Source organism: Myotis davidii, unplaced genomic scaffold, assembly GCF_000327345.1.
Source record: "Myotis davidii unplaced genomic scaffold, ASM32734v1 scaffold630, whole genome shotgun sequence".
In the NCBI taxonomy this organism is placed as follows: domain Eukaryota; kingdom Metazoa; phylum Chordata; class Mammalia; order Chiroptera; family Vespertilionidae; genus Myotis; species Myotis davidii.
Genome location: NW_006282083.1, coordinates 35,492 through 45,696, shown reverse-complemented (window position 1 = coordinate 45,696; position 10,205 = coordinate 35,492). Strand labels below are relative to the sequence as shown.

At 40.5% G+C, this 10,205-nt stretch overlaps 1 protein-coding gene across 1 annotated transcript in view; it reads left to right on the top strand.

The window, feature by feature from the left end:
- SHQ1 (SHQ1, H/ACA ribonucleoprotein assembly factor) overlaps positions 1-10,205 on the top strand; it is a 121,062-nt gene that overhangs the window by 88,860 nt on the left and 21,997 nt on the right. The window contains exons 7-9 of the mRNA XM_015565067.1: positions 2,481-2,547; positions 5,873-6,027; positions 8,522-8,575. Coding sequence (XP_015420553.1) covers positions 2,481-2,547; positions 5,873-6,027; positions 8,522-8,575 — 276 coding nt within the window. The remainder of the gene's footprint in view (positions 1-2,480; positions 2,548-5,872; positions 6,028-8,521; positions 8,576-10,205) is intronic.

The window sequence follows — 10,205 nt, the reverse complement described above, 5'->3', positions numbered from 1 at the left end:
GACCCCCTGATTGGCCCTGCTCTGTGCGTGACAGGCGGTGGCACTGCAACCTCCCAATCGGCCCTACCCTGACCGTGGCTGAGGGTGGCATCGCAACCTCCCAATCCGCCCTGTTCTGTGCATGACGGGGCAGTGCCCCAACTCCCCAATCGGCCCTGCTCTGAGCCCGATCAGGGGCTGCATCTAGGGATTGGGCCTGCCCTCTGCCACCCGGGAGCAGGCCTAAGCCAGCAGTGCTTTATCTCCCAAGGGGTCCCAGACTGTGAGAGGGCACAGGCCAGGCTGAGGGACCCCGCCTTCCCCCCCGAGTGCACAAATTTTTGTGCACCGGGCCTCTAGTTCTTTAATAACATGCTATGTAGCCTTTAATGTTTGAGTACTTTTGCTATAGTTGATTTTTAATTTCTTGCCACTGTTATCTGAGAAGATGTTTGATATGATTTCAATCTTCTTGAACTTGTAGAGACTTGTTTTATGTCCTAACTTGCGGTCTGTCTTTGAGAATGACCCATGTGCACTTGAGAAGAACGTATAGTCTTCCTCTTGGGGTGAAATGTTCTATAAATGTCAATGAAATCCATATGACCCAGTGTGTTATTTAGAGTCTCTGTTTTCTTGTTAATTTTTTGTCTGGAATATCTATTCAGTGAAGTCAGTGGAGTGTTAAAGTTTTCTACTATGACTATATTGTTGCCAGTCTCTCCTTAAAGTCTTCCAGAAGTTTTTTTTATATATTTAGGTGCTCCTATTTTGGGTGCTTATATATTTACCAGAGTTATAACCTCTTTTTGGATCGATCCCTTTAATAGTTATCTTTGGAAGGCAGCTGTGCTCACCACTATACCACCAATGCTGCAAATAGTTATCTTTATTGTTTCTTGTGATCACCTTTATTTTGTTATCTGTTGTGTCAGATATGAATCTTGCCACCTCAGCTTTTATTTCATTTCAATTTTTGTGGAAATTTTTTTCCATCCCTTCAGTCTCATCCTGTGTGAGTCTTTTGTTCTGATGTGTGTCTCTTGTAGACAGCATATAATTGGATTATGTGTTTGTATCCATTCAGTTGCCCTGTGTCTTTTGATTGGAATATTTCATGAATGACATTTACTGTTGTTATTGAAGGTACTTACTTATTGCCATTTTAATTCTGTATGCCTATATTTCTCTCTCTATTTCTTTTACAGCAGTCCCTTTAGCATTTCTTGCAGTACTGGTTTGGTGGTGACAAACTCCTTTAGCCTTTTTTTATGGGAAGCTCTTTATTTCACCATCTATTTTCAATGATAGCCTTGATGGATATAATAATCTTGGTTTCAGATCCTTGCTTTTCATTACCTTAAATACTTCATGCCATTTCCTTCTGGCTTATAGACTTTCGAATGAGAAATCAGTTGACAGCCTTATAGGAGCTCCTTTGTAGATAACAAATTGCTTTTTGCTTGCTGCCTTTAAGATTCTTTCTTTGTCTTTATTTTTTGGCCTTTTAATTATGATGTGTCTGGGCATGGGCATGTTTGAGTTCTTCTTTCTTGGACTCTGTATCGTTTGAACTTATGTGATTTTTTCCTTTACCAGGTTAGGGAAGTTGGGTGTTGGCTGTCATTATTTTTTCATACACCTTCTCTACTCCTTGCTCACTTTCTTCTCCTTCTGACATACCTTTAATGTGAATATTGTTAAGTTTCATGGTTTCCCACAGCTCCCTTAAGCTGTCCTCCTGTTTTTAAATTTTTTTCTATTTGAGTTTCTGATTGAGTGGATTTTTTTTTTCTACTTTGCTTTCTAATTCACTGATTTTGGCTTTTCCCAATCTGCTGTGTGTTCCTTCCACTTTGTTCTTCATTAGTGCTGTGTCGTTCTTCATAGTTACTATGTCTTTTCTCATGCTGTTGGTCATCTTTTCCGTCATTATTCTGAACTCCATGTCTTTCATCCATTTCATTTATCTCTTCTGGAGAATTCTCTTGTCCTTTCATCTGGTGCTTGTCTTTTTGTCTCCCTATTTTGACTGCCTGTTTGGGTTTGTGTCTGTGTAATAAGAGATCTGCTAGGACTTCCAGCCTCTAGTACAGGACAATGTTAGATGCTGTTAGTGACTGGCCCTGAGTATCGTTTGGAGCTATTAGCCAACCACAGCCCGTGGCTCCTCTGCTGGGGCTGGGTGCCTGTGGAAAGAACCAACATGTGCACCAGGGTCTGCTTTTCCTATCCCTGGGCCCAGAAGGAGGTCAGGCAAAGACTCAAAGCTTCCAAAGGCCCGCCTCTGCCAGCAGTCTGATTGTTCTCAGTCTTGAGAGCCTCAGGCTACCGACCTCAGGGTGGGAAAGAGGTCTTCCAACAGCATGGGACAACTGCCTTTCCCCCAGTCAGAAACCACCTGGACAGCAAAGATCCTAGGGCAAAAGATGTCCACAGTGTGAAGGAAGGACTCAGCACAGGAAAACAGAGTGGCTGCCCTCTGAGCTCCAACCCCAGAGTCCCCAAGCTGGAACTCTCCTCACACGACTGCAGTCCACTCTGTCCTCTCTTGTGCTGGAGCCCAAGGTGAGTGGCTACACACGAAATTTTGTACATTGGCCCTTTAAGCGGGTGCCTGCATTTCTAGCCATCTCTCCTGGCAGACAGCAACCCTGCTGCTTTTGACAGTCAGATGTTACTTGGGTACCTTTCTCAGTTCTGGTGCTCTGAGCTGGGGGGCCCAGCTTGGCATTTAGACCCCAGAGTTCTCAGTGGGAACCCCCCTCTGCCCCTACCTTCAGCTGCTGTCTGTGGGAGCCCGGCTAACCATTTCTCATCTTCACATTCCTCCTAGTCTCTATGTGGTCTCAACTTTCCATCCTTGGTTGTCAGGGTTCTCTCTAGCTAGTCCTCAGTTGATTTCCAGAATGGTTTTTCTGTATTTCATTTGTATTTCCAGTTTGGTCCTAGGAATGTCAGTGTAACTTCCACTTACTCGGCTGCCATTTCGGAATCAACCAGAAATATTATTATTATAGAGTAAAATCAATGGCAGGAGAGCAAGGAATTGAATGGCTCTCTATGAAATTACAATTTTTATGCATTTACAAATCTTTAAAAGGGAGTTCTTTTTTAGTGAGATTTTTTTTGAATTCTTTTCTTTGTCCAAATATTTGAGGCCCCCAGAATTGGAGGAATACATTGAAGTCTGCTAAACCAGAATAAAATATGGGAAAAAAGAAGCAAACCGAGAAATAAAGATCAAGGAGCATGCTGCTGCTTTAGTTTTCCCTCATTTTCCTCTCTCTACCTCCAGGCCTCCTTCCGCTTAAGCTCCCCAGTCAGATGTTGCCAGACAGATATAACAGTGCAAGTGTGAGGGGCCTTTGACTCCTCCTCATCTATACTAATAAAAGGGTAATATGCAAATTAACCATCACTCCACGACAAAGATGGTGGCGCCCATAGCCAAAAAGATGGCGGTAGCTGGAGCCATGGAACCGGCCAGAGTGGGTAGGATGCTTGGCTTCCTTCAGGTGCGACGCTTGGCTTCCTTTGTTGCCCCAGCGATGAAGGAAGCCAAGCCTCCCACAAGCCCTGGCCTCTGGGCGACGACCACGGAGCCAGCTGGAGTGAGTGGGAGGTGGCTCCAGGGCAAAGGCCTGGGTCCCGGGTGCCAGAGGGAAGTCAGTGCCAGCAGCAAGGGGAAGGAAGGCCTATTCTTGCACAAATCTTCGTGCATTGGGTCTCTAGTCTTAAAATATTAAGCTACAGTTGTTTTCAGTTCCAGATAAGCCTCTTGGCTCCATTATGATTCTTGTCATTTTCTTCATAGCCCTGAGTTAGAGTGCAGATACTTTCGTTAATCTCTTCAGTTTTGACACGGTCTGATCTTTCTCCCCAAAGGCTTGTAATTGGAAGTGTTAAATGCTATGCTTCCGCTGAGATCCAGTTTCCTGAGGATGGATTTTCCATGTTTCCCATGTTGTCTTTCACTGGTTAACTTCAGACCAAGAATCTGGCACATGACTGCTTGTTATGACACTTTGCATTTATAGTCAATGAACTTCCTAGCAGGGACAGCCTGTTAGTATTTGTAGAGCTGTGAGTCTCAACTGGAGTGTTGTAGCCACTGCACAGCTCACCATTTAGACCAAGGGTTTGAATGCAGCAGATTTTTTCTGGTCCCATTGTTGTGTTCCCAGAAAGTGTACAATGTAATAGATTTGCATTCCTCTGAGAGGAGCCAGGTCATGGATGATTTAGTTGTTGAACCACAGAAGATAAGGATTTTGGGACGGGGTATTTAGAAGGGAAGATTTAAAAGTAACTAAACTAGAAAATGTTTCACATGAAATAAGGTCACTTTGCATTTTGGGGGGAGGAGTCTCTTTGCAGTTAACAAATGGTATTGATGAGGTTTTTAATGTTGGGAGGTGGTCTTGGGCCGCTTGCGTCGGACAGCTGGTCCTGAGGCAGCCATGGGGTTGCTTGTCTGGTTTGGCTGCATTTCTGGGCCTGGAACCGAAACACAGCCAAGGCTGGATGTATCTGATGTGGGTCAGAACCTCACTGTCCTGGGGGCTTGATGCCTAAGGGCTATTCTCCAGCCACTGTTCCTTCCCCCTCAGAGGGTCTACCCGCAGGACTAGCAATAAGGCAGGGGAGGAAAGGGGAGGGAGGGTCCAACCACAGGCCCAGCCATGTGAAAGGTCAGGGATCCAAACTGCAGGACCAGCCATGTGAAAGGTCAGGGTTCTAAACCGCATAAAAAAAGAAAGAAAAGTTAGTATATGTTATATATAATAATTAGTATATATACTAAGTTTTTAACTTGGGGCTATTGATGAAGATGAAAAGAGGGTGGCAAGCAGAACAAGAAAAAGGAAATGACTGTGTTGAAAAGAAACATCCTCTTTCCATAAGTCTCATGTGTGATGTGGTCATATTTGTGTATTTATGTGTAACGTTGTTTCTATTTATACAGAATATTAATACTATGCACTTAAATGGACTAATATATGAAAATACTCCTACTTTTTTGTATAGAACTTTAAAAATGAATAGTGAATATTTAAAGAGTACTTTACTTAGCTATATTATACTAGAGCCTTGATGCATGAAATTCGTGCAAGAGTAGACCTTCCTTCCCCTGGCTGCCAGCACTGGCTTCCATCTGGCACCTGGGACCCGGGCTTCCCTCGTAGCCCCTGCTTCATTCAGAAGGTCATTCGGAAGGACATCTGATCTAATTAGCATATTATGCTTTTATTATTATAGATGTTTTCTGTTGTCAATATATTATGGTAACTTTAAAGTCAATAACTCTGACATTCAGATGCCTTGAATACAGAACACTTTAGCAAAAAGAGGTGTAAGAAATCTGGTAATAGCAATAGATACTGTTTAAACATTTCTTTATTTAGCCCTAGTAGGATTTGAGCTAACACAAAGCTATTAATAAAATGGTGAAGTCTAGCCCTAGCTCGTTTGTCTCAGTAGATAGAATGTCAGCCTGTGGACTGAAGCAAACGGTGGTCTGCGGACCATTGGTGGTCAGTGAGGTCTGAAAGATTGGTGACTGCTGGACTGAAGGGTCCTGGGTTTGATTCAGGTCAAGGGCACATGCCTGGGTTGTGGGCTTGATCCCCAGTAAGCAACCAATCAGTGATTCTCTCTTGTCATTGATGTTTCTATCTCTCTTTCCTTCTCCTATCCTCTCTGAAATCAATACAGATATATTTTAAAAAATAAAACGGTGACATCTAATTTAAAAGTTGTTTATGTATCTAGAATTAAATAACTATTTCAGTTTCTATAATCAAAGTTCTAATTTTGACAGATCTTCAACATTGGGGGGGTTCTACAAAACTGGATGCAACATCTAATTTTTAAATACATTTTCTTCTAGTATCTTTCTCTGAAGAAGAGAAGTGTCAGCTGCGGAAATTTGTCCATAAGTCTTACCTGCTGGACAAAAGAGCCCAACGTCAAGTGTACTATAGTCTGATTGATATCCTTCTGGCCTATTGCTATGAGACTCGTGTCAATGAAGGAGAGAAGAACGTAAGTGCGTGTGTGTCTGTGCTTGTTGGCTGAGACTCCTGCACTGAGTAAACTGTATTAGTACTTCACTCCTCTTGTGGAGAGTAAGACCTGTGGTGATCACTGCTTAGGGGACGCTTGGGGCAGAGTTGCACATGTTTGTTGGTGGTGGGTATCAACATAGAAGCATAATGCTTACCTGGTGTCTTTCTTTTCTCTTGGCATCAGTCTTTACACATAGCAAAGAGGGGAAGTAAAACTGAGGCTAGAGAAAAAGGATCTTTAGGAGATAAATTGCTCAAATAAGACACTTGACTTTGGCAAGGAGTAAACTATCAACCCATTTATGTTCTTTCTCTGAGCTTTCAATTAGCAGGTGCAAGGTATAGGAATCTTTTAAAGCAGTGGTTCTCAACCTGTGGATCGCGACCCCTTTGGGGGTCGAACAACCCTTTCACAGGGGTCACCTAAGACCATCAGAAAACACATATATAATTACATATTATTTTTGTCATTAATCACTATGCTTTAATTATGTTCAATTTGTAACAATGAAATTGGGGGTCACCACAACATGAGGAACTGTATTAAAGGGTTGCGACATTAGGAAGGTTGAGAACCACTGTTTTAAAGAAATCCTATATAATAAAAAGGCTAATATCAAATCGACCTAACAGCGGAACGACTGGTCACTATGACGGGCACTGACCACCAGGAGCAGACGCTCAACACAGAAGCTGCCCCCTGATGATCAGTGCTCTCCCACAGGACTAATGCCGCTCAGCCAGAAGCTGGGGCTCATAGCTGGCGAGCGCAGCGGCAATGGTGGCAGCCTCTCCTGCCTCTGCGGCAGTGCTAAGGCTGTCCAACTGCTGGCGTAGGCCTGAAGCGGGCCTAAGTTGTCAGTCGGACATCCCCTGAGGGCTCCTGGGGGGTGCATGCCGGGCTGAGGGATTACCCCCCCCCCCCCCGCCTCAGTGCATGAATTTTGTACCCTGGACCTCTAGTCTGTTATTAAGAATATACTAATGTAAAGTACTAATGTAAAGTACATTAGTATTCTTAAATTCTTTTTTAATAACACAGACTATCGTAGCTCAACTGGCTGACATGTTTAACCCTACCAGACCGCTGTACCGATTTTTAGGTTATTTCCACACAAAGGTGGAATATTGGCGCTAGATGAAAAGGTAGATGAAAGGTAGACCTATTTTCTACAATGTCCCTAAGTTCCATCTTATTCTAACCACTTGTTTGCATGTAACTAACATTTTTCTATATCATGCTGGTTTTTTTCTCTTTAATGCTCAGGAGCCCAGGTATAGGGGACAGTTAGGTTCAGGGCCTCAGGTCTGGTAGACTTAAACCACATTTGATTTTGTAAATGAAGAGCTAAACATTTTTCTCACCTCTACTTTTAAAAAAGCTGGGAAACAACAACAAAAAGTCTTTCTGGTTAATGTGCACTGCAGCTGTTTATGATTATCTTAGTTCAAAGGGCTTTTCTTGAGCTGTGCACATGCTTTCTTAAAAATTTAAATACACAAATACTCCATATCATTGTAAAGGGAAATGCACACAAGAAAAAAATCATTAAAATGTCCTGTAATCTCAACCCCAGAAAAAGCCACTGTTAAAAGGTGATGTATCTCTTTCACTCTTTCATTGTGCACATGTATGTATGCATGTATGATGTTGGGTCATGATGTATGCATTATATAGCCTGCTGTTCTCACTTAACATCATAGTTTTAGGATTAGAATTTTATATGTGCCAAGATGATTTATATTGTCATGATTCTGAAAATTTCAAGAGAGACTCTTGAGATTTGCATTTCACTCCAAAATGAATATAAGTGAGTGTATCAAGGTCCTAATATAACTGAAAATGCTTTTTGTTTCCACTCATCTTTTTAAGATACTGCAATTGGAGAAAATGTTTTCTTTGGCAAAAAGTGCTTATTGCTTGAGGAGATAAGTGAGTGTTTAGTTTTACTCGATAACATTTATTCTTCTATTTGCATATTTGAAATTATGAAGTCTTGAAACTTCAAAACCTTCTTTAGAATATATTTACTCTCACAAGCATTCTCTGAAAAGGCCAAATTCTTGAGCAGCTTTTTTGTGGGCCACAGACACACATTAATATTATTTTTGAGTCCATTGATAGAATGTTTGGGAAGTAACTTAGTTGAGAAGGACAGAAATTGAGCAATGCATCACTTTACTTTAATTTTACTTTCATAGCTGTGCTCATTTGCTCTTGTGCCCTGGGACTCTCATTAGTGGAAAAGCTTTACTTTATAAAATCCAAATAGACAGAAACTTGCCTTTGATAGCATCTGCATTGAGTAAAGCAAGTATTTTATTTTATTTTTTGCAATCATAGACACTTCTTAGCTTTTATATTTATGTCAACACTACTCACATGCTATTTGAATAAATGGATATATTTGTTTTATTTTTATATGACTATCTCTCACGTGACAGTATTCTTTTCTTTAAAACAAATAAAGGTTGAATCTGCGTGGAATATCAGAAAACTGAGTCCAACACTGTGCTGGTTTGAGGTATGACTTTTAATTGCAATTCTTTAGATTTGTTTGTCCAGAAAGGTATTTTTTCATTGTCATTAGTTCATTTTGGGTAATTTAAGCAATTCCTTGACTTTTTAAAACTGGAAGGTTTATTTTACAAGTTTATTTTTTATCTTTTTAATAAAATTCTAATCCATTTGTTACTCTTATTCTAATTATAGTATACTCTTATTCTAATTATAGTATACTACCCCAGGTGGGGTATTTTGGAAATCAGGAGAGGGAGAACGCATTTTGGAGAAAGAATTGGTATGTGGTTTGTTGGGGAAGACTGTGGGGTGGAGTTGAGGCATGTTTATGAGTTGACATATATTGGGGCTCAGAGGTCAAAGATGGTAATCACACCCAATGGTCCTACCACTGGCTCCCACTGACCACCAGGAGCTGTGGAGGCGTTGTACATGCATTCCCTCACTAACTCCTTCCATAGTCTGTGAGAAGTATTATTAACATTTTACAGACCAGGAAACTTAGCACATGTAGCTTAAGTAACTTCTCATAGTCCTATAATTAGTATAGTTAGATCTGATAAATCTTTTAATATAGTGATACTTGTTTTTACATATATTTTCTAGAAAATAGTTTTGTAGGTCTTACCAAAAATATCAATGGGTGATATCTTTAAATTTACCTGATTTGGACAAAATGTTATACATCAAAATAGTAATTAAGAGTAGAAGCTTTAAAAAGTGTCAATTTAAATTTCCCTCAGTTGAAAGCCTACATACTAGGTGTACTGGTTAATAATGCGGATTTTTTTCAATAGATGGAATAACACATATGTTGATATATATGCGATTTGATAGGTATGCTATTTTGTTGTATTGACAAGAAGCTTCAAAACTTCATATGTCAAATTTGTTGAAGGTGTTAACATCATAATAGATATTTTTACATTTAAAAATGTAGAATTTTGTGCCAAAAAAAGAGCATTTGCGGGAAGTTTTAATTCATTACTTTATTTTGAAGAAAAGTGCTGCTGAATACTTCAGGAAGCTTATGGTGAACATGCTCCATCTCAAGATACTTGTGAATGCTAGTTTAAATGCTTTAAAAGTGATGATTTCTATGTGAAAAACAAAGAATGTTCAGGTCAACCAAAAAAGTTTGAAGACCAACAATTACAAGCATTATTGGATGAAGATGCATGTCAAACTCAAAAACAACTTGTAGAAAGATTAAACATTTCTCAGCAAATAATTTCTGATCGTTTACAAGGAATGGGAAAGATTTTAAAGGAAGGAAAATGGGTGCCACATCAACTGACAAAAGACAAATGGAAAACCGAAAAGTCATCAGTAAAATGTTGCTTCAGCGGCACGAAAGAAAGTTTTTTTTGCATCAAATTGTGACTGGCGATGAAAAGTGGATTTATTTTGAGAATCCCAAACGCACAAAATCATGGGTTGATCTAGGCCAAACATCAACATGGATTGCAAGGCCAAATCGCTTCGGAAAAGACAGTGCTCTGCGTTTGGTGGGATCAGGAAGGTGTGGTGTATTATGAGCTTCTAAAACCAGGTGAAACCATTAATACTGATCGCTATCGACAACAAATAATCATTTGAACCACGCTTTGATCCTGAAACTACCAGAATGTGCT